The 25,467-nt window shown below is 44.0% G+C and overlaps 1 protein-coding gene across 1 annotated transcript; it reads right to left on the reverse strand.

The window, feature by feature from the left end:
- Positions 1 to 5,338: 5,338 nt before the first annotated feature.
- LOC138999472 (zinc finger protein 420-like) lies at positions 5,339 to 23,448 on the reverse strand. Its single transcript, XM_070401592.1, is given in 6 exon segments — positions 5,339 to 7,101; positions 7,103 to 8,646; positions 10,840 to 10,913; positions 15,144 to 15,270; positions 19,834 to 19,947; positions 23,323 to 23,448. Coding segments are annotated over 5 exon segments (1,938 nt in total). The 5' UTR covers positions 19,849 to 19,947; positions 23,323 to 23,448; the 3' UTR covers positions 5,339 to 6,923.
- Positions 23,449 to 25,467: the final 2,019 nt, after the last annotated feature.

A 25,467-nucleotide genomic window follows, 5' to 3' on the forward strand; every position in this document is an offset into this window, starting at 1 on the left:
TTACAGAGAATTCAAAACTGGGGCAGATTGAGTTTGAAACCAGAAACTTCCTGACTCCAATTTCCCTGGAGTCATTAAAACCTCAGTGAGGAGGGGGGAGTGGAAGGGCAGCCTGCTCTCTCAGCCCCTGTGTCTCCCCACTGAAGGAGAGGCAGCTTGAATTAAGGAAGTCAACTATCTCTGTGGGTAATTATCAGGAGTATAACGCCTTACTTCTTTTTTTTTTTTAAATATATATTTTATTGATTTTTTACAGGGAGGAAGGGAGAGGAATAGAGAGTTAGAAACATGGATGAGAGAGAAACACTGATCAGCTGCCTCTTGCACACCCCCCACTGGGGATGTGCCCGCAACCAAAGTACATCCCCTTGACTGGAATTGAACCCGGGACCCTTGAGTCCGCAGGCCGACGCTCTATCCACTGAGCCAAACAGGTCAGGACACGACTTACTTCTTATTCAACCATCCAGGCCCCTGACCTCAACTGCTCCTTACCTTCCCTTTTTCTTTTCACTTGGATAATAGTCCATTCTAGCTTTCCCTCCCACTTTCACTGCCACAAAATATCAACCAGTCATCTGCGACCCCTTATAAAAAAAGAGAGAGAGAGAGAGAGAAGATGGGAGTGGGTTATATGAAATCGACTGGTGATCGATTAGGGAGGTGGGGGAGAGCCGAGTGAAGAAACCTCTGGGAGTGGATGAAAAGTAAAATGACTGATACATATCCTATCTAATAATAGACAAACATGGTAATTGACTGTACCTTTGCTACGGTTCCCAACAGCTAATCAGGGTGATATGCAAATTAACTGCCTACAAAGATGGCAGTTAATTTGTATACGTACGCACAATGCTGGGAGGCGAAAGGGGAAGGACAGAGAAGCTGCCTGCCTCTGACAGTGATTGGAAACCCAGGCAGCAGGTGAGAGCCGGGGAGCAGGGCAAAGGCGGCCCCCCACCTTTGCCCTGCCCCCGGCCCATGATCACAGAACTGAGGCTGCCTTTGCTTGCCCCCACCCCCCCCCCCCCCGGCCAGTGATCAGAGAAGTCGGGTGGGGCAGGGAAGAGGCAGCCATCAGCAGCCACCTCTTCCCTGCCCTGTCCCGCCAGTGATCGGAGAAATACCTGTATTTTTTTTTTCAAAGTACCTGTATTTTTAATAATTTCTTGACATGGTAAAAAAATTTTACATTATGATCCTAGGGTGGTGGGGTGAGAAAAAGGAGCAGCAGAACAATCCAACAAACAAATAGGGAAGCAGAAATGAATGGTGGAAGGGCTTTGAAGGGTGAGTAGGGGCACTGCCCAACTAAAATGCAATTGGATTTTAATGAGTACTATTCATGGGAAGACAGCATCCTGACTCCTTCTCTATACAGCATATTGGGAGTAAAAATGATGCATCCAGGTAGAAATATGATTAGGGGTTGGAAGAGAGACAGGGAAAGAAGAAATCAGAAATAGACACTGAGAGAGTTACTGGCTGGCTGGCTGCAAATACTGACTCTCCAGTAGCGATAGAATAAAAAAGTGGGGGACATCTCTGGAATATTCAAGAGATAGGGGGCAACTCTTCTATGGTTTTGACTTTCCCAGCAGATTTCCACATACACACGTGCACACGCCTATGTTTGCATGCACACACATATACACATAACTGACTGCCCTCCCTGGAAGCACAGAAAAAGCTGCCCACCTTTGGTCCAGGCGCCAGCGTCTGCGGGTGGCTGCAGCCCAGGAGACGGACAAGCCACCCGCCCAAGGTCCCAGGCTGCAGCCACCCGGACAAGCTGCCAGCCCTGTAGTCCAGGTCGCCAGCGCCTGTGGCCAGGGAAATAGGTTCCCTCTTCTCCTACTGCACTCATTACTTCAATATTCCCCTTCTGAATTTCTCTCCTGTGCTGCAACCCAACTCCACTTTTCATTGGAAGGATATGTAACAGAGAGAGCAGTGTTAAAAGCTTACATTTTTAAGCCGGTAAGGTTGGTACTTAAACATATAAATGGAAAACTAGAGTCCTTCAGGTAACAATGGCTACAAAGGGCAGGGACAGCACATGACCTATTATATCCAGTAATCCATATGGGGACTGAAAACTTTGCAATGATGACAATTAGTGAAGATATCAATCAACTAAAATAGTTGACAGGGACAATTCTTCCATCTTTGAAAATATCTACATCAAATCTGTTTAAATAGATTTTCATCTGCATAATAAAACACATTTTGACAAGACCACCACCACCAACAATGTGGTCAGTGTTATGCTGATAAATTTTTAATAACTGAGCCCCCCCCCCCCCCCATGAGTGCACAAATTTTTGTGCACCGGGCTACTATATTGTGTGTGTTTCTGACACTTCCGTCATCTACAATAGAAATTAGACTTCAAAAATGAGCAGTCAAAACATAAGTAGACTGTACACTTTTATATAAGTGTACACAGCTTAATTAACAGTGAACAATTAACATAATAACAATGAGAGTGTTTACATTTTCCCCCTGTGTCCTGAGGGCTCTGGAAAAGGGGGAGTTACCCTGATATTCCAAAGGAAATGTTATCCTGGCTGCAAAAGACAATAGACAGGCTTAGTTAAGGATTCCCTCTTGTTAAGGAAGATTCTTGTCTAGGACCTGACTACCTGCTATAAACTGCTTTTAAAAAGATTTTCATTTCAGACCATCCTTTCTGGTTACTTTAGGTCTCTGACTTTGAAAGACTGATATGCAGGCCTTCAATGAGCTTGTTAAGGTAGCAGGTGTCCCCTTTTCATGCACACATTCCCTTTAGGATAATCAACCCAAAGGAAGTATTAAGGAGCCAACTTTTTGTAGGATAATGAAGTGCCCTGGTAGTGGGAAGGCTCAGTGTTAGTTTTTCTTCATAAATAATGGGCCATTGGGGTTGGAGACTGTAACCTTGGATGGCAGTCAAGGCCAGTTTTGTTTTTTTGTAAAGTGAAAATACTGTCAATGGAAGGCAGTCAAGTCTAATGGGCCTCTATTAAGTATAACAAGCAATTTTTTAAAATAATAGATTTTTATTGATTTCAGAGAGGAAAGAAGAGGGAGAGGTGGATCACCTGTATCTTGCATGCCCCTTCCTAGGGATGGAGCCCACAACCCTGGCATGTGTACCAACCTGGAATGGAACCCTCACTTCACAGTTCCTAAGTCTATGCTCAATAACTGAGCAACATTGGTATGGAACAAGAGATTAAATTTGTTATGATGATTCAGGTTTTGTTTTACTTATTATATATTGTGTTTAGTATACTTTCTAATAGTTTAAGGGCATATAATATACCTTCAGTAATATTAATAGCTGTGATACATATATGTAAGCTTGACAGACTCCTATTGTTATTATTAATCACTGCTATTAGCAGTAACATTCATTTGATAGGCCACACCAGTGTTTTTGGATGGCTGTCTGTTTTGACTGCTCATTTTTGAAGTCTAATTTCTATTGTAGATGACGGAAGTGTCAGAAACACACACAAATGTCCATCCATGGGTAGGCACCTGACAACATAAGATACCTTCCAACACTGTGGGAGAGAAATTTTTTTTTTGGAGAAATTTTAATTAATGTATTTTTCAACAGAATATATTGATAGTAAGTTGTGATCTTTGAGGTCTGTGTGTCCTGGGAGTACATTGTCAAATGAATGTTATTAATTTAGTAGTCTCTGCAATCTCATTAATGGGCCATTGATAATAATATAGAAAGTCTCCTACTTTTCCATCCAAAACAAATTTCTGGGGAATGAAAAATGATTTACGTGCTGACTTCACTAAAAGGCAGAGCTTCCACATGGGTCAGCTAACTCTGAGCACGGTTATCCTCATGCCTATTATATGTACACCGTCCAAGATTAGAGCTTTCACCAGAGCAAAATTCTCTGCAGAGTAGTTTCTTTGGTGCCCAAAGGTAGAGATGAAATAACTTTTTATCCAACCCTTTACTTTCATCTGAAATGGGTCTCATTTACACAGCATAATTATGGGTATCGTTCCCATATCCATTTAGCTACCCTATGTTTTCTGGTTGAAGCAGTTAACTCATTTATATTGTAAGTGATTATTGATAGGTATGTAGTTATTGCCATTTTAAAACTAATTAACACAGTCTGAGCAGGGAACTTTAGCTTCCCGTTGACATCAATGGATGGATCTGACAGAAAAAAAAAGTCAATACGAAAAATTGGTCTAAAATGACTCATTAGACAAGATGGATTTGATAAGTTTACAGCAGAGATTATCAAGCAGTGTCACACTGGCAAACTGGTGTGCTGTGAGAATTTTTACTACAAGAAACACCTGGTTATATAGTCAATAGCACAGACTACATTACTCATAGATTGTCGAATAAAATGTGACAAAGGCCAACACAGTAATAGCTGTGTGGCGTGCATGAGTCAAAGTCAGACATTTTTTTGACAGGTTGGCAAAATACATATTTTGGTGGACCTCTGAATTTCAGTAAATACTACATTTGTGCCATGAGATAAAACATATTGAAGTCTCTAAGAGCTTTTCATCCCAAAGCAGAATATGCATTCTGAACAAAATGAAGACGGAAGGCCCTCTTAACCTAGAAACAATGTCTGCTTCATCTATTTTCCTAATGACCAAGTGAAAAACAAATCTTTTGTATCTTTTTTATCAATACACACCCTCAATATTACTCACTACAGTACCAGAAAATGGAACTCTTGTCTAGGTGACATCAAATTCCTATCAATGATCCTGATCCAATAGTTTGTCCCGAACAAAACTATAAAGCCCCCGGTCCAGATAGAGACCTAGTCACAAAATATCAGGAGATTCTTATACGTATGAATGCTCCATGGGAATATCAGGGAGTAGAAGGGTACCCAATATCTAGCTTCTTTAATCATTGTGTGATCCTTTGGGTTGGCCCATGCAAAGCATCTGATATTACCAGCTTGTACTAATTCACAAGACACTGGAGAAGGAATGAATGTGGCGCTTTCATTTCAATCACTGCTATCCTGCCGTCCCTGGGACTTACAGTGATGGTAGGAAAACAATGCAGGGACAACTAACGCGCCTGTGAATATAACTGTGGTCATGCTGTCAATATACAAAATAACTTCTGATGAAAAATAAAATTTTTCAACCACAAATCTGCATTGCTCTCTGGGATTCCTCTTGGAAGAATGACCAATATCCAGAAACATTTAAGTAATTGACAATAAAATCTGTTTAACAAGGGCTGAGTCCATCCCAAGAAAGAAGGTAATGAGGTAACACTGAGAAATTCTTAAGGAAAACAATGAAAATCAGGACAAGAAAAATCATTCCAGTTATAAAGCACACAGGAGCCAATTTATTATAATCCAAAAATTAACATTCATATTCAAAATCTAGAATCCAGCATGGAAACATGAATGGTCACCTTTCTACTACATGAATATAGAGCAAGATATTGCCAAATCCTGAAGTCAGTTATTGCAATAGTAAAATTCTAAATTGCGGAACAGAATCTACAGGGGCCAGAGGGCCCATGTGGGAGGGGAAGAGGTTTAGATGGCATTGTTAAAGCACTGCAGAAAAGAGTATCAGCTGAGTAGAAAAATGAGAAAAGAAAAACATAACACAGAGAATATGAAATAGGAAATGAAAGAAATAAACTTAATTTTCTGGGTTCAGCTAGGAATGCAGCTCAGAAACCGGTGTCCTCTCTCCAATGCAGAGTTCATAGCAATTCTGCATCCTGGGTATGAAACATCTCCTACATTGTACTACATCACTGGTATAGGATTTGAGAGAGAAGAAGGGAGAGGGAGAGAGATAGAAACAGCAATAACAGAGAATCATCTATAAGCTGCCTCTTGCATGAAAACTACTGTATATATAGTCCACAAACAGGGCATGAGACTTAATCGGAAAATGAACGCTGACTTCCTGCTTCATGGGTCCACGCTCTACAACGAAGCTTCACAATGCAGGCAACCCCAATGCTGATCAAAGTCGCACACAGTACATTTATAGGTGTTCCCTCCACTACGAATTCTCTTGTATTGAGTAAGACAAGGATAATTAAAAGTTAGGCCTCATACTTCACCTTGATAAGGCTTTCCTTCACAATGAATTCTCTGATTTTAAGAGACTCCATTGATATAAAAAGATTATATCACTCATCACATTTGCAATGTTTCTCTCCAGTATAAACTCTCTCATGTACAGGAAGGAATACACACTGACTAAAGGTTTCCTATTTTTTTTCTTTCAAAATATATTTTTATTGATTTCAGAGAGGAAAGAAGAGTGCGTGATAGAAATATGTGTAAGAGGAAATCGTGGATCAGCTTGCTCCTACCAGCCCCACATTGGAGATCGAGTCTGCAACCAGGGCCTGTGCCCTGACCAGGAATTGCACCCTGACATTGTGGTGCGTGGTCAGAGGTAAGCCACCGAGTCATGCCAGCCAGTGCTTTCTCACATTTTCTACAGTGTCAGGTCTCCTCCAGTATGAAAGCTCTGATGTTTAGTAAATTTTGAGCTGTGGGTAAAGGCTCCAGCCCATTCTTTACATTTGTAAGGACTCTCTCTGTTAGGAAGTCTCTCAAGTACAGTAATACCTGAATGACTTTTCAAGGCTTTTTTACATTTTTCACATTCATTAGGCTTCTGTCCAGAGTGAATTCTGTGATGTTCAGTAAGTTCTCACTGCTGGTCAAGGACTCAGGAAACTCCGCACATCTCTAAGACTTCTCTCAACTGTGAAATCTATGCTGTCTAGTATGGCAGAAACAGTAAATAAAATCTTTGTTGTACTTTCTATATTTAAAAGGCTTCTCTCCAGTATGATCTCTCCACTGTGCAGTAAATTTTGAAGACCTCCCAATTGATTTGCCATATACTCTATATTTATAAGGCTTCTCTCCAGTTTAAACTCGCTGATGATAATTTAGGTATGATGCTACACTAAAGGTTTTCCCACATTCTCTACGTGTATGGTATAAGAATTCTGAGGACCTTCTAAAGGTTTTGCCACTGACTCTATATTTACAAGGCTTCTCTCCAGTATGAACTCTGTTATGAGGACTAAGTTCTGAGGAGCATCTAGACTTTGCCATATTCTCCACATTTATAAAGTTTCTCTCCAGTATGAACATTCTGATGTGTAGTAAGGTGTGAGGACCTTGTAAAGGCTTTTCCACATTCTCTACATTTATAAGGCTTCTCTCCAGTATGAACTCTCTGATGCCTAGTAAGGTGTGAGTATGATCTATAGGATTTAACACATTCTCCACATTTATAAGGTTTCTCTCCAGTATGAACTCTCTGATGAGTATTAAGATATGAAGACCATCTAAAGGCTTTACCACATTCTCTACATTTATAAGGTTTCTCTCCAGTATGAACTCTCTGATGCCTAGTAAGGCGTGAATACCATATATAGGCTTTGCCACATTCTCCACATTTATAAGGCTTCTCTCCATTATGAACTGTTTGATGCATACTAAGGTTTGAGGACGTTGTAAAGGCTTTGCCACATTCTCCACATTTATAAGGCTTCTCTCCAGTATGAAATCGCTGATGCCTAGTAAGGTCTGTGGACCATCTAAAGACTTTGCCACATTCTCCACATTTATAAGGCTTCTCTCCAGTATGAACTTTCTGATGTCTAGTAAGGTGTGAGGACCATCTAAAGGCTTTGCCACATTCTCTACATTTATTAGGCTTCTCTCCAGTATGAACTTTCTGATGTCTAGTAAGGTGGGAGTAACATCTAAAGGCTTCGCTACATTCTCTACATTCATAAGGCTTCTCTTCCGTATGAACTCTCTGATGCGTATTAAGATGTGAGGACCATCTAAAGGCTTTACCACATTCTCTACATTTATAAGGCTTCTCTCCAGTATGAACTCTCTGATGCTTCCTAAGGTCTGAGGAGCTGCCAAAGGCTTTACCACAATCTCTACAGTCATAAGGTTTCTCTCCAGTGTGAATTCTCAGATGAGTACTAAGGGTACAGCACCGGCTAAAGTCTTTGTCACATTCTGAACATTTATAAGACTTTTCTCCGGTATAATTTCTATGAGGTTGAGTATGTCCTGAGGACTGACTAAAGCATTGTCCATCTTCTCTGAGTTTGTAAAATTTTGCAATAGTATGAATTCTTCCCTCATGTACAGTAAGAGAGGAATGACATTTAAAGGTTTTGCCACATGCTTTACATTTGTAAGGCTTCTCTCCAGTATGAATTTTCTGATTTAGAGTACAGCCTGAAGGCCAATTAGATATTTTACCAGAATCTTTACATTTATAAGGTTTTTCTCTATTATGGAATTTTTTCATTTTAGTTAGACTGAATATTTGACTGGAAAGTCTACCACAAGGATTCCATTTGTTAAACTCCTCCCCTGAATGAATATTCTCTTGTTCATGGTAATTTGAAGAATAATGAAAAGACTGGACACATTTCCTTCCTTTTTGTGTCTTCTCCACAATAAGAATAACCTGATGTGTATTGGGATTGGATGTTTGGTCAATGACTTTTCCACTTTTATAAAGCTCTCTTCTCCACTGATGATTAAGATATGACTCTTGCTTAAAGTTTTTCCAATGTTCAATCCATTGATAACTGCTCTCTCCATTATCTGTACTCTGGTGACAATGAGAGATAGAAAGTCCTTTAGTGACAGTTATAACTTCATTAAACTTGTACACTTGTTCCTTAAGAACCATTATGTAATACTCATTAAACCAAGTGGGTTTTATACAAAAAGCTTTCCTAGTTTACTAAAATTACAGACAAAAAATAGATACAAAACATTGTCAGAGAAGGAAGAATGAATTCCTGTTTAAGAGACTGCCAAATTGCTGTGGCCGATTTGGCTCAGTGGATAGAGCGTTGGCCTGCGGACTCAAGGGTTCCAGGTTCAGTTCCAGTCAAGGGCATGTGCCTTGGTTGTGGGCACATCCCCAGTTGGGGGGTGTATGGGGGGCAGCTGATTGATATTTCTCTCTCATCGATGTTTCTGGCTCTCTGTCTCTCTCCCTTCCTCTCTGTAAAATCAATAAAATATATTTAAAAAAAAAGAGAGAGAGACTGCCAAATTGCCCTAGCTGGTTTGGTTCAGTGGATAGTGTGTTGGCCTGTGGACTGAAGGGTCCAGATTCAATCCGGTCAAGGGCATGTACCTTGGTTGTGGGCATGTCCCCAGTGGGGAGTGTGCAGTAGGCAGCTGATCAATGTTTCTACCTCTCTATCCTCCTCCCTTCCTCCCTGTAAAAAATCAATAATATATTTAAAAATAAATAAATAAATAAAAGACTGCTAAATTGCCCAGCAAGCATGGCTCACTGGTTGAGCTTCAATGTATGAGCAAGATGGTCATGGTTCGATTCCTGGTGAGGGCACAAGCCCTGGGTTCAGAATCGGTCCCCTGTATGCGGAATGCAGGAGGCAGCCACGATATGATAATCACATAGAGTGTGATTATCTCTCATCATTGATGTTTGCCTTTCTCTCTTTGTCTATGTTCCTATCAATAATCAATAAAAATATTTTTTCTTATAAAAAAAAATAATGAAATACCTAGCCTAATTGGTTCAGTGAATAGAGCATTACCCTGAGGACTGAAGGGACCCAGGTTAAATTTCAGTCAAGGGCACATGCTCAGGTTTCGGGTTTAATCCTCATGGGCGGCATGCTGAAGGCAGCTGATCAATGATTGTTTGTTATCAATGATGTTTCTCTCGCTCACTCCCTCTCATTACTTCTCTGAGTTTATAAAAAATATATTTAAAAGTAATAATAAGCCCTGGCTGGTTTGCTTCAGACAAAAGAGCATCAGCCTGTGGACTGGGGGATCCCAGGTTCGAATCTGGTCAGGGCATGTACCTTGGTTGCAGACACACCCGCAGTAGAGAGTGTGCAGGAGGTAGCTGATCCATCTTTCTCTCTCATCGATGTTTCTAACTCTCTAGCCCTCTCCCTTCCTCTCTGTAAAAAAAAATCAATAGAATATATATATATATATGTAATATATATTACATATATAATAATATAATAATATATATATAATATTCATAAGATTTCCAATTTGAGTACATTTAAATTTTATAGGTACATTATAAATCTCTACATTTTAGAAATGATTGCATGAAAATATAATCCCACCCTACATTCTTTTTTTAAAAAATATATTTAATTGATTTTTTACAGAGAGGAAGGGAGAGGGATAGAGAGCCAGAAACATCAATGAGAGAGAAACACTGATCAGCTGACTCCTGCACACCTTCTACTGGGGATGTGCCCGCAACCAAGGTACATGCCCCTGACCAGAATCGAACCCGGGACCCTTCAGTCCGAAGGCCGACGCTCTATCCACTGATCCAAACCGGTTAGGGCCCAGCCTACATTCTAAGCAATTCAAAGGATTATTTACACTACAGCCTATAATTCCTAGTTTTTCCAGATTTCCTTTCCAAGAATGCATAACAGTAAAAAGTTGTTTTCAACTTTCACCTTCAGAAACACACTGATCTGCCAATGGTACTGACTTTAATATCGGAGGTTTCACAAAAGTATTATACACTTGACCTGTAGAGGTAACAACAATATTGTTATGATAACTATTCGAGATTAGTTCTGTTTATATTAACCCTACCAGACTGCTGTACCGATTTTTTGGTAATTATGAATCTGCCGCTATACTGCTGTACCTAATTTTCGGTACTTTGCCTAGGTTCAGGGCCTCAGGTCTGGTAGACTTAATTCAGTCTCTTCTCATCACACTCTTCCAAGGCTTTCATTAAGTGTACATTATCAAAGCGATACCTTTTATATCTTACCAGTATTATTTCAGAGAATAAATCTTGTATTCCGGGCTTTGGAATAAAGGCCTGGTCATCTTCCGATGACATACCTGAATGAAAACAAATTTTCAAGTTTGACAATCAGGTGGTGAGTGCACTTTGAAGTTGCCAGAAACTATAGGCAATGACAGTTTTGAGTACTCCAAGACCCACTGAAGGATTCAACAAAGCTCAAGATAGGTACAATGAGGAAAACTCACATCAAAGAGGGACAAAGAACTGCCTACATTTGCAAATGATACCTGCTTAAACCTCCTGGCCTGCAATGGCAGTATTATAAAAACACTCCTAATTACCAGTTTCTTCGCTGGCGAGAGAGGTATCAGGGAAGTGCATGTTCAATGATCTCCCTGTTTTGAAGCGCCTTGAACAAGTGTCAGTTGTGTATGACACAGAGTGTGAACAGAATGGCAGTGCACGGTGAGTGCCCTATAATGGCTGCTACAAATGAGAAATTGTTCGAGCACCACAAAGACTGCAGTACTGAACATGTATATGAAGCCTGAAAAAACACTGTGTGTCTTAGAAGGAAACAGAGAACATTTGCAACTGGGAAATTAAACAGACAATCGAACCAAGAACAGAGATCCTGAAAATAGTGTTGACCGAAAGGAGAATTTGTTCCAGAGGTTATTATTTGTTTCTTCCTATAGAAAGAATGTTCAAAAGCCTGCTACCTTACAATTCAGGAATGTGAACCAAAGATATCAAGTCTTGAAAAAAAAAACAACAGAAAAAGTGTACATTCAGGAAAACAAAATAAATATATTCAAACTGGCACTACATTAATGAAAATATATTAAATACCTCAAAAAGAATGGAAAATAAACATCTTAATGCTGTAAAGAAGGAAAAAAAGACAACGATATAATATCACAAAAATATTATTTAATCAAAATAAAAATACAATGAGAAAGTATTTTACAAACATCACACCAAAAGAAGAAATTGAAATACATAAAACAGGAATTAAAAAATAGAGTAGAATCATGAATGAATGATGTGATCAACTCAAAACATCAAAGAATTTGCCTGAGAGTGGTGGCTCAGTGGTAGAGCTTCTACCTATGAACAAGGAGATCACAGTTTGGTCCCACATAAGAGCACAGGCCTGGGTTGAAGGATCAACTCCCCCAATGTACAGGAGGCATGCAATCAATGATTCTCTCTCTTCACTAATGTTTCTATTACTCTCCCTCTCGTTTCCTCTCTGAAATCAATAAAGGTACATTTAAGATTTGGGAGAAACCAAGATGGCGGCATAGGTAAACACCGTAAATTGCTGCCTCCCACAACAACTTCAAAAATACAACTAAAAGATGGAACGGACATCATCCAGAACCACAGGAAGGCTGGCTGAGTGGAAATTCTACAACTAGAAGGAAAGAGAAAAGCATACCAAGACTCAGAGGAGGTGCAGTGTGGGAGTAAAATACAGAGGTGCAAAGGCGCACGCGGAGAAGGCTGGCGGCTGAGGGCAGGGTTGTCTTTTTCAATCCGGGGGGAGTCTCAAGCTCTGAGCTCCAGTTCCAGGCGAGTCTCTGGGGACCCAGACTCATACGGGAGAAACTGGACTGTCTGGCATCAGTCGGAACTCGAGGGTAGCTTTCTCTTGGAGGTGCATACAGCGATTGCCAGGACACTGAGAAGTAGGGCCTCTGAGGGCAGGACTGAGAGCAGCCATAACTGCTTGTTCCGCCCTGTTGATCCCCGCCCCACCCAAGCTATGTGAGGAGGCTTTTGCATATGAAAGGCCTGGCCCTTTGCAATCTGATAATTACCTAACAAACTGCAGCTGGCCCAAGGCCCAAGAAAAAACTTGCATTGCTTCACAGCTGGCTCCTGCTGGGTAGCCTCAGGCAGAGGCTAGATTAACACCTCCTTAGAGATCCAGGAGCTGGTGTGGGTGTGCCCGGTGGTCAGAGTGGGACCATCCAGATTGCAGCTCCTCGGATCCATAAAGGACACACTCAGGGGGCAGACTCAGTGAACACCAAAGCCCCATTGAAGCAAGTCTTGACCCAGAGAGGTGTCTCCAGCATAGAAGTTCTCCCACTACAGACACAGCTGATTCTCACAGCCAATTGGCCTGGAGGTCAATTCCTCCCAGTGTTACCTACAACAATCAAGGCTTAACTACAACAAGACTGTGCACAAAGCCCACAAGAGGGTGCACCAAGAGTGTCCACCTCAGGAAATTTGGAGAGGCACAGTCACTGGACCCTATAGGACACCTAGCGCAGAAAGCCACTCTACCAACACAGGGAAGCATAAAAAATGCGGAGACAAAGAAACAGGACACAAATGACAGAAATGGAGGAAAGCAAACTACTGGATATAGAATTCAAAACCACACTTTTAAGGTTTTTCAAGAATTTTCTAGAAACCACCGATAAACTTAATGAGACCTTCAAGAAATCTAATGATAACCTCGAGGTTGTGATAAAGGACCAACTAGAAATTAAGCACACACTTACTGAAATAAAGAATATTATACAGACTCCCAACAGCAGACCAGAGGATTGCAAGAATCACGTCAAAGATTTGAAATATGAAGAAGCAAAACACACACAACTGGAAAAGCAAAATGAAAAAAGAATCCAAAAATACAAAGATAGTGTAAGGAGCCTCTGGGACAGCTTCAAGCGTACCAACATCCGAATTATAGGGGTGCCAGAAGAAGAGAGAGTGCAAGATATTGAAAACCTATTTGAAGAAATAATGAAAGAAAACATCCCCTACCTGGTGAAAGAAATAGACTTAGAAGCCCAGGAAGCGCAGAGAACCCCAAAAAAAGGAATCCAAAGAGGACCACACCAAGACACATCATAATTAAAATGCCAAGAGCAAAAGACAAAGAAAGAATCTTAAAAGCAGCAAGAGAAAAAAAGTCAGTTATCTGCAAGGGAGTACCCATACGACTGTCAGCTGATTTCTCAACAGAAACTTTGCAGGCCAGAAGGCAGTGGCAAGAAATATTCAAAGTGATGAATGCCAAGAACATACAACCAAGATTACTTTACCCAGCAAAGCTATCATTCAGAATTGAAGGTCAGATAAAGAGCTTCACAGATAAGAAAAAGCTAAAGGAGTTCATCACCACGAAACCAGTATTATATGAAATGCTGAAAGGTATCCTTTAAGAAGAGGAAGAAGAAGAAAAAGGTAAAGGTACAAACTATGAACAACAAATACACATCTATCAACAAGTAAATCTAAAAATCAAGTGAATAAATAATCTGATGAACAGATTACTTGGTGATTATAATAGAATCAGGGGCATAGAAAGGGAGTGGACTGACTATTCTAGGGGGAGAAAAGAGTGTGGGGGATGCGGGAAGAGAGTGAACAAAAATCGTGCACCTATGGATGAGGACAGTGGGGGGGGTGAGGGCGGAGGGTGGGGGTGAAAACAGGTGCAGGGGAGTTATGGGGGGAAAAAGAGGAACAACTGTAATAATCTGAACAATAAAGATTTAATTAAAAAAAAAAAAAGATACATTTAAAAAAAAATAGTAAATAGCCCTGACCAGGTTTGGCTCAGTGGATAGAGCATCAGCCCGAGGACTGAAGGGTCCCAGGTTCAATTCCAGTCAAGGGAATGTACCTTGGTTGCGGGCACATCCCCAGTAGGGGGTGTGCAGGAGGCAACTGATCGATGTTTCTCTCTCATCGATGTTTCTCACTCTCTATTTCTCTCCTTTCCTCTCTGTAAGAAATCAATAAAAAAATATAGCCGAAACCGGTTTGGCTCACTGGACAGAGCGTCGGCCTGGGGACTGAAAGGTCCTGGGTTCGATTCCAGTCAAGGGCATGTACCTGGGTTGCGGGCACATTCCCCATGGGAGATGTGCAGGAGGCGGCTGGTCGGTGTTTCCCTCCCATCGATGTTTCTAACTATCTATCTTTCCCTCTTCCTCTCTGTAAAAAATCAATAAAAAATATATATTTTTTAAAATGTATTTTTTATTGGTTTCAGATGGCAATGGAGAGGGACAGAAAGAGAAACATCAATGATGAGAATCACTGATAGGATATCTCCTGCACGCACCCACTGGGGAGCGAGCCAGCAACCCTGGCATTGGCCCTGACCAGAATCAAACCTAGGACCTTTCAGTCTGCAGACCAGAGTTCTATCCACTGAGCCAAACGAGCTAGAGCTCAATTTGTTCCTTGAGAGCAAGCATCTAACACAGAAAACAGAAGCCCCTTGAGATGTTAAAATAATAAAGGAAAACCCTGCAGGTAGAGTAGGAACTCGGGAAGGAAGTCATCCTCACCCAGGGAGGCCAGGTTGCTGCAGTTCTCCACCATCACATCCAGGTACAATTTCCGCTGAGCTGGGTCCAGGCATTCCCACTCCTCCTGAGAGAAATGTATAGCCACATCCCCGAAGGTCAAAGGTCGCTGAAAGAAAATAAATATTTACCAAGAGGTCACCAGAAGAGTTCATAATGTTATGCAACCTTAAAACAGTCTTAGGAGAAGACGTTGGGACCTACAGGAGTATCCTGACTCACCCATAAGATCACTTTGGCCAGTAACTTTCCTTGATATGATTTCAAACACTGACAAACGAGGATGACATATGTCCACAAATCCTAGATATAGATTTACGTTTACAAGAAAAAAACTTTAAAATTAAGGTAAAGCCGTGGCTAGTTTGTCAGAGTGGATACAGTGTCGGACTAGGCACTTAAGAGTCCCAGCCTGCAGAATGAAGGATCCCAGGTTCGATTCTGGTCAAGGGCAAGTGCCTTGGTTGTGGGCAAATCCCCAGTGGGGGGTCTGCAAGAGACAGCTGATCGATGTTTCTCTCTCGGTGATGTTTGTAACTCTCTATCCCTCTTCCTTCCTCTTGGTAAAAAATCAATAAAATATATATTTTTTTAAAAAAGAGTCCCGGGATTGCCCTAGCCGGTTTGGCTCAGTAGATGGAATGTCGGCCTGCGGACGAAAGGGTCCTGGGTTCGATCCCGGTTAAGGACACTTGCCTTGGTTGCAGGCTCCTTGGGCCCTGGCTCTGGTCGGAGGCAACCAATCCATGTGTTTCTCTCACATCCATGTTTCTATCTGTATTTCCCTCTCTCTTCCACTCTCCCTAAAAATCAATGGAAAAATATCGGATGAGGATTAATAAATACAATAAAATAACATAAAAACTAGTAAAAAAAGAAGAGTCATGGGATTAATTCTTGTTGCTCAATCCTCAGTAGGGGGTGTGCAGGAGGCAGCCGATCAATAATTCTTTCTCATCACTGATGTTTCTCTCTCTCTCTCTCTCCTTTATTCTCAAATATCAAGAAAAATATTTTTTAAATAAATAAAAAATAAAATAGTGGTATGGACACAGGCATATAGATTTCTGAATGCTGTGTTTGCATTACTCAAGGTCAGTGGTGTATATTTTTCAGCTGGAAATGTCATGCTGGCTTGGAAGTATATGGACTTCTTCTCAAGTGTGAAGTAGAACACAAAGAAATGAACTTCTGTACAGGCACAGATTCTGATCCAGGTTCTGAGATGGGGCCTGTGTTTTCCACATGTGTCACAAGATCACTTTTTACCTGTGATGCCAATGTTTGTGCATCATGTGCCATACATTTGAATACTCAGAAAAAGAAAACACAAGAAAAAATTTATATGGAACTTTGAACTAAAAAGGTTTGTTAATGGAATTCAGTTCTCATGGAATAGGACACATAGGAACTACAATCCTATTTAGAAACATACTATGAATAATCTTAAAACAAGTTTATTCTGCCTGGTCCAGCTGGTGTTGCTCAGTGGTTGAGCACTGACCCATGCACCAGGAGGTCAATGGTTACATTCCTGGTCTGGGCACATGACCAGGTTGTGGGCTCAATCCCCAGTGTCGGGTGTGCAGGAGGCAGCCGATCAATATTGCTCTCTCATCTCATCATAGATATTTCTATCTCTCTCTACCTCTACCTTCATTTCTGAAATAGATAAAAATGTACTTGAGGAAAAAAAAGAAAAAATAGCTGAAATGATGTTAACAGTTAAAGCACAGAACCTATGAAATCAAGATGGTTTAGTAGCCCGGTGCAAGAAATTCGTGCACATTAAAAGGAAATTAGAGGAAATATTTTAATATTGCTATTTGCCGTTTCTGTGTAACAGAAGTGTCCAGCTGGACCCACCTCCATTGGGCAACACCAAGACCCAGCCGGCCCCACCCAAGTCAAGCCCTGCCTGGTGGGGGATCCAGCCTCCCATCCTGGTGCTGGGGCGGGGGGCGCAGCCTCAGGGGGACCCCCAACCTTGCCGCGACATCGGGACCCGCCTCCATGACTCCACACAAAAGCAGCCTCCTGGTGATGGATTGTGACGGCGTGAGGGCATCACAGCGTGATGGCATGAGGGCGTGAAGACCATTTGAATATTAGCTCTTTATTATATAGGATAAGGAGAGAAACATAAGGATACAAAACAAGTTAAACCTAGTTTCCTTTTTGTGGTTCTAATCCTCACGTGGGGAGATTTTTTTCCATTGAGTTTTCGAGAGTGAAGGCAGGGAGGTAGAGGGATGAAAAGGACAGAGAGAGCCCTAACCGGTTTGGCTCAGTGGATAGAGCGTCGGCCTGCGGACTAAAGGGTCCCAGGTTCGGTTCCCGGCAAGGCATGTGCCTTGGTTGCGGACATATCCCCAGTGGGGGTCGTGCAGGAGGCAGCTGATTGATGTTTCTCTTTCATCGATGTTTCTAACTCTTTATCCTTCTCCCTTCCTCTCTGTAAAAAATCAATAAAAATATATTTTAAAAAAAAAAGGACAGAGAGAGACAGAGAAAGAGACAGAGACAGAGAGAGAGAGAGACATCAATGTGAAAGAGACACAGAGATACACGGATTGGCTGCCTACCACAGATTCCCAGGAACTCCTTGCCCAGGACAAAGAATTGAAACCTCCACCACTAATTCACACCAGCCTGGGGGAACTAATTTTTCTTATCAGTACAGTTCTTTCAAAAAAATTTTTTTAAATATATTTTATTGATTTTTTACAGAGAGGAAGGGAGAGGAATAGAAAGTTAGAAACATCGATGAGAGAGGAACATCGATCAGCTGCCTCCTGCACACCCCCTACTGGGGATGTGCCTGCAACCAAAGTACATGCCCTTGACCGGAATCAAACCTGGGACGCTTTAGTCTGCAGGCCGACGCTCTATCCACTGAGCCAAACCGGTTAGGGCTCTTTCAAAATTTTTATGTATCATTAGTGGAGAGCTATTTCATAGAAATTTAATGAAATTAAACATACATTAATAATACCATTCTTGGAAACTTCCTAGGAAATACAAAAAGTGATCATATAGGGTATGTCCATGATGAGAGTATGGAATATAATGAAAATTTAAAGAATCAAACCTGATTGTTTACAGGTCTCATGCAAAAGCCAATGATCTGTAGGAAATAAAAGTAAGTCCTTCATTTTCCAAAGGAAATGCAAACTAAGAAAAGGGACATTTCCAGATGTGAAGTGATGGTCTTTGTACAAATTTCATTAAATCGCTATTATACCCTTGTTCCTGAGAAGGTCAGGTCACCACTGCTGTGACATTACTCCCAAATATACCTCAATAAAGAAGGAATTATGTGGAAATGATCACAAATAAACATTAATTTTTGCAAGTGTCAATCCACAGGTACCTCTCATGTTCTGTAAGCTAATAGAATATTTACCTGCTAAGTATTTCGTACTAATCTAGTGAGCAAGACACTTTTGCTTACTATTTACTCTTCTTTCCGAACTTTCTGAGCTATCCTGAGCAGTAAAATGTGCATTTTCTTACCCTTGATCACGAGCTGATGCTGCAGCCACTTGAATCTAAAACCTGCATTTCCCTTCTTCAAGACACAAGAGCCTCTGACCCCACCCAATAGGGATGTTAGACATGCCTGCCTTTCCAGGTGGATCTGTCACAAAAGGGATGTTCTGAGTAGTTGAAAGTCGTAGATTAAAGGAGGGAATGCTTCCTGACCTTGGGGAGGCTGCATAAAATGAAGGCAGAGAAGGCTCTGAGAAAAAGGAGAAATACAGCCTGGCCAGTGAGGCTCAGAGATAGAGTGTTGACCTCTGAACCAGGAGGGCAGGTTTCCATTCCTGGTCAGGGCACACTCCAGGTTTCAGACTGGATCCCCAGTGGGGGGAATGCAGTAGGCCGCTGATCAATGATTGTCTCTGCTCATTGATGTTTCTCTCTCTCTCTCTCTCCCTATCCCTTACATTCTGAAATCAATTAAAACGTACATTAAAAAAGAGAGAAGGAAATATAGAAACTGCTGACACTGACTATCATAAGAGAAAAGGAAAAAGGCCCTGAACTGTTTGGCTCAGTGGATAGAGTGTCTGCCTGCGGACTGAAAGGTCCCCGGTTCGATTCTGGTCCAGGGCATATACCTGGGTTGTGGATACATCCCCAGTAGGAGGTGTGCAGGAGGCAGCTGATCGATGTTTCTCTCTCATCGATGTTTCCAACTCTCTATCTCTCACCCTTCCTCTCTGTAAAAATCAATAAAATATATTTGGAAAAAAATAAATAAATAAATAAAAGAAAAAAGGAAAGAAATAAGGAAAGGAAAAAACCTAGAAAGGCAAGAACATCAAAAGTAGAGAAATATGGAGGAGAGGAAGGAGACCCAGAGAGATGAAGGGGACTGAGAGGGAGAGGGGTCCTGGTGGACAGAAGTGGGGGCAAAAAAGGGGAGGCACTTCAGGTAGAGAGACTGGTTCAAGGTGAAGAATTGGGGGAGGGAGTGCAGGGATAGAATAGGGGCTTTAGGGATGATGGAGCAGAGGGAGAGCAGCACTGAGTCAGCCAGCTGTGGGAAGCAGGACAGACTGTAACAGGCAGCAGAGGGGACACAGGCATGGGGAGGGAAAGATAAATATATACACAGATGTTCTAACTAAAGCAAAGAGCCTTTTACCACGGACACATCTTTTACCTGAGAAGCAGCCATTTGGTCCTGGTCGGGGTCTGGGATGTTTCCTCAGGTAACACTATGTTGAGGAGTCACAGTCTGTTAATCAGTTCACTTCACACTCACAGTCAGAAGGACCTGGAAATGAGGAAAAGGCACCACCTTCTGTCCTTGGTCACAGGAGAGAGTGAGGAACACTGAGCTCCTACATGGAGACCACACTATGAAATTTTGAATATGTGTCTTCATGTGTCTCTCCTCCCAAAGACATCCACAACCTCCTACAGAAATGAGAATGTGAGCTGCTGTCCCGATGCCCCATACAGAGCACCCCCTTAACTCCCCTGAACAAAGCTTGCTCCCCACTCACACAAAGGCATCCTGTAACCCTCATGCTAATCCCTGTCCTCACCTTCCATCACCTGGAGGCCCTCAGTAACCAATGATGCCCCATCCAGAGCAGCTGTCCACCTCCATGGGGGGAAAGCCCACCTGAAACCATTTCTAAAGCTCCCCAGGGATCTGGGAAAACCCAGAGAATTTATCTCAGGATGCTTTTAAATAATAAATTAGGTGTCAGACATAGAAAAAGTAAATCCATGGAAGCAGCACACACACAGAGAGACACAAAACACCACAGCAACAAAACTAAGGGTTCTAATATTCCATGAAAAGGCATCAGGTGGTAACAAACCCAGGTCACCTCTTCGTGGCCATCGGAGGAATGACCCATGAGCAACAGACAAGTCTCTCCCCTCTGAGTGAATAAGAGTTGCAATTGGAAGCAAATTAATATAAAACTAGAGGCCTGGTGCATGAAATTCATGCGGGGGGTATGGGAGGGGGTCCCAACGCCTGACCTGTACCCTCTCCAATCCGGAACCCCTTGGGGGATATCTGACTGCTGGTTTAGGCCGGAATTCTATTGGATTCAGGCCTAAACGGGCCGTCGGACATAGCTCTCGCAAGCCGGGACCTCTGGCTCCTAACTGTACACCTGCATGCCTGCCCTAACCAGTGTCCTTACCTGCCTGATGCCCCTAACTGCCCTCCACTGCTGGCCTGATCCCCATAACAGCCCTCCCCGACCAGCTTGATCCCCGTAAATGTCCTCCCCTGCCGGCCCAGTTAACCCCTAAATGTCCCCCCCTGATGGCCTGGTTGCCCCTAACTGCTCTCTCCTGACAGTCTGATCACCCTAACTGTCCTCCCCTGCTGGCCTGATCCCCCTAACTGCCCTCCCCTGCTGGCCTGATCCCCCTAACTGCCCTCCCCTGCTGGCCTGATCCCCCTAATTGCCCTCCCCTTCCGGCCTGGTTGCCTCTAACTGCCCTCCCTGACCTGCCTGATCCCCCTATATGCCCTCCCCAGGAGGACTGGTCGCCCCTAACAGCTTCTGCCAAGGCCCCTGCCACAGTGGATATGTCCAGAAGGACGTCCAGATGGTTATCCAAAAGATGTCCAATCTAATTAGCATATTAACCTTTTATTAGTACAGATAAACTGGCAGTCGGACATCCCTATTGCAATCTGGGACCTCTGGCTCCTAACTCCTCACCTGCCTGCCTGCCCTAACCACTCTGCCTGCCTGCCTGATCCCCCTAGCTGCCCTTGCCTGCCAGTCTGATCACCCTAACTGCCCTCCCTTACCTGCCTGATCCCCCCAACCACCCTCCCCTGATGGCTTGGTCGCCCCTTAACACCTCTGCCTCCACCACAATAACTCTGTCTGGAAGGAAATGCGAATGGTTGTCACCCCAGTCTAATTTAGCATATCCTTTTATTAGTATAGATAAACCAGCAGTTGGACATCCTCTCCCAGTCCGGGACCTCTGGCTCCTAACTCCTTACCTGCCTGCCTGATTCCCCTAACTGCCCTCCCCTGCCAGCTTGGTTCCCTGTAACCGCCTCTGCCTCAGCCCCTGCCACTATGGCTTTGTCAAAAAAGATGTCCGCATGATCTTCCAGAAGATGTCAGGTCTAATTAGCATATTACCCTTTTATTAGGATAGATTCCCAAACCTTATAAACTGGAGATTTATAAGTCTGATTCAATCTGTATAACAAAAAAAATCAGCTGTTAAATATATGAAGCCATGCTTAGGCGGCACAATCACTGGTTTCAATTGGACTTATGAACCAGGAGGTTATGGTTAGATTTCTAGTCAGGGCTTATGCCAAGGTTTCAGGTTTGATCCCCTGTGAGGAGCCTGCAGGAGGCAGGTGATCAATGATTGTGTCTCCTCATTGATGTTTCTCTCTCACTCTCTCTCTCTCTCTCTCTCTCCCCCCCTCTCCCTGTGAATTTGATATCGATAAAAAATATACTTTAAAATTTATATCTGCATATATTTATATCTTTGTGTGCCACAAGCTGATATATCACAACTGAACCATCCACATCTAATCAGCTCACCCCTCACCCAGATCAGGGTTCCCCTCCTCCCACGACAAGTATTTCTGTCTGTGGATCTGTCTGTCTCTGTCTCCTGCTCCCTTTCTCTCCACTGTGGTCCTTTCCTGTGTCCCCCCCTCCCCTGCTTCCCCCCCTTTTCTCTCTGTCTGTCCTACACCTGGACCATGAACCTCCTGAAACCTCCTTCCCTTCAGGGGCTCTTTCTCCTGGTCTCTGAGGCTCCATCTCCACACACGTCTGCGTCTTCCCCTCCCCACGCCCGCGGCCCCTCTGCTGCCTGTTCCCGTCTGTCCCGCTCCCACAGCTGCTGGCTCAGGGCTGCTCCCTCTGCTCCCTCATCCCTGAGCCCCCCTTTCTGTCCCTGCACTCGCTCCCCCAACTCTTCTCCTCTGAACCCGTGTCTCTGTCTCAAGTGCCTCCTCCTGTGCGGCCCCCACTTCTGCTCCCCAGGACCCGCTCCCTCTCAGCCCCCCTTCCTCTCTCTGGGCTCCCCCTCCTCCCTGTCTCCACTTCCTTCCTCCTCAGGCCACTTTCCCGAGTGACCCCCTCACTCCTACCGTCCCGTCCAGTCCCCCCCACACTCCCTATGGGCCCCTCTCTGTGGACCCCTCGCTGCCCCTTCTCCCGCCCACGTGTCTGTCTCTCACTCCCTCTCCTGACCCCCCAGCCTGGGTCCCCGCCCCCCGCAGTCACCGCGCCCACAAAGCCCCTCCCTGCGGGCAGGTCACCTCTTCAGGGGACACCGCGTCCTTCCCCCTGAGCCCCCCCATGGACACTGTGCTCCCCGGGCAGGCAGACCCCTCATTAAATGGGGGTGGGCCTAGGAGGGGGGTGCAGACCCCCAGGCCGAGAGCCATCCGGGCTCTTTGGGAGGAAAACGCCGGGCGGGGGGAGGGGCGCAAAGGGCGGGAACCCCCTGACCCAGACTCTCAGCCCCGCGGGGAGGACCGGCGGCCCCGGGAACGGTTTTCAGCGGGAAAACCGCGCGGCAGGCGGTGGCCACAGCCACAGGCGGAGAGATCCCGGGCCGGGGCCTCCGTTTCCTCCCAAAGGAACGTGGCGCCCGCACCGCGCAGCCTCCCGGGACGCGGACTCACCGCTGAGAGAGGCTCCGGGGCGGGGACCCCAACAAGGACTTCAGCGCCGGCAGCGCCCTCAGCCTTCCCTGCGGGGAGGGGGACGGGGAGCATCAGCTTTAAAGACAAACACCCTCCTCAGGGGGAACCGCCACCTTCCCCTCCACGGCCGGTTCCGCGTCTGCAAGGAACTGCGCATGCGCCCCCCTGCGGGGTGGGCGGGGCCAGAGCCTGAGCTGAGCGACTCCGCGATGGGGGCGGGGCCGAGCCCGGCGGCCAGGCCTGTGCAGGGACAGAGGGAGGGAGAGCGGATCCTTAAACCCTCAGAGAGGAGTGGCGAGGGGAAGGGCAGCCTGCTCCCTCAGCCCCTGCCTGTCTCCCCATCTGAAGGGAGAGGCAGTTTGACTTAGGGAAGCAGGTGGATGGGGGTGTCAGAGACAGACCCAGATATCCATTCATGGTTATGTGATGGGCATGCACGCTTAGCGTCATATGGTGAAATGGGTATAGATATGTAACCTTTAACTGACGTAAAGAAAATTTTGTAACTTCTTTGTACTCTATGTATCTTGATGTCAATCTGTACTTCGGGGACTCGAACACGCTCTAGCCAAGCGTTACACCTGTTTTTCTACTAAACTTTCAAAGAATAGGTAGTTTCCACTGGATTGTTCAAAGAATGGGTTGTGGTTAAAAGCTCCAGCCAGGTGTGACACAGCACTGGCCGCATGTGACAGCCTTTAAAAAGGCTCTCAGAGAAAGGCTCGGGACTGCAGCAGGGGAAAGCTCCCTGTGTGCAGTCGCTGGCCAGCTTTCAATAAATCCTCGCTTGCTGCTAAGACCTAATTGGAGTTGGTGGTCTTACTCTCGCAAACATTGGTCCATAAGAGTTTGCAAGACTGCAATGCAGGCCTCTCCTGAGCTTGTCAGGTCAGCATGTGGCCGCTTTCGTCCAATAGATAAAGACAATCTATTCTACAAAGACGGTGAAAGACTTACACACTGAAAATGACACAGCAATGCTAAAGAAAGCAGATACAAATAAACTGAAAGACATTCCTTAATATGTCCAAGTGTCTACACAATAAATAGATTACTTATTGAAATTCAAGACAGTTTTGGTTGTACTTTAAGCAAAGAGATTCGGGAGAGGCTAAATACTTCAAATAGAGGAAGATTCACTTTTTTACCCTGAAAAACATTTTACAAAGCAAGAGTAACCAAGTGGGCGTGATCCTGGATTAACACAGACCCATACACCAATGGAACGGAGGGGAATGCCCCGGCAGAAACCCTGATGAAGCCTCACCTGCATCCAACAGGAGCCTTCTCTGTGGGAGAGGATACAATCCACAGGGGCAAATACTATCTCCAGAAATGATGTTAAAAGTGATCTACTGAAGTATGGTAGCAATCATTTTGGGTAGAAACTGTAGTTTAACTCTAACCTGTTATGCCCAGATTTCAGGATCCCCAAGAGACCACACCAGGGAGCCAGCCGAGTCTGATGCAAAAGCAGAGAGTCTTTTATTCAAAGCCGGGCTTGGCTCCCCTACCCTCCTTAGTGGCACAGCAGTAAGTGGGAGAGGGAGGGCCAGCACTATGGTGAGAGAGGTTTTATAGTAAGGGGAGGAGAGAGGACTGTGGGCCCTGCCGATTGGCCAGGCGCAAGTCGGTGTCTCGTTAACAGGATGTGGTCATATCCATGGTGCGTACTTCCCTTGATTGTCATTGGTTAGTTTAAAGAAATCCTGGGTGTAGCTGGCAGAGGCTTGGGCTTCCAGGAGGAAGCCCCGCCGAGCACACGGCTGCCCAAAAATGGAGGACGCAGGGTAAGATGGAGGGCGCAGTCCTCGCCCTTTCATAACCCTGCTGTTTGGTTTCCGTACTTATCTTCTTGCTAAAATAATAGAAAAGTTATTTTAATTATCTGGATTATAATAAATCACCTCATTTGATTAAATAACCTATTGACTGTAATGTGAAATCCCATTGGTTGTGGTCATACTGGTCTTAGAAAGCACATTTTCCTTTACCTGGGAAGGACAGCACAGTTATCCCAAGGTCAGAGGGCTCCAGCTAAAGTGTCCCTGTTGACTCAGTGTTCCAGAGACCCAAAAACTATAATTGAGATAACATGCTTAAGTCTGCTTCTGTAAATGGCTT

This window comes from Myotis yumanensis, unplaced genomic scaffold (genome assembly GCF_028538775.1).
Source record: "Myotis yumanensis isolate MYYU_CA2020_CCGP unplaced genomic scaffold, mMyoYum1.0.hap1 SCAF_23, whole genome shotgun sequence".
Classification (NCBI taxonomy): domain Eukaryota; kingdom Metazoa; phylum Chordata; class Mammalia; order Chiroptera; family Vespertilionidae; genus Myotis; species Myotis yumanensis.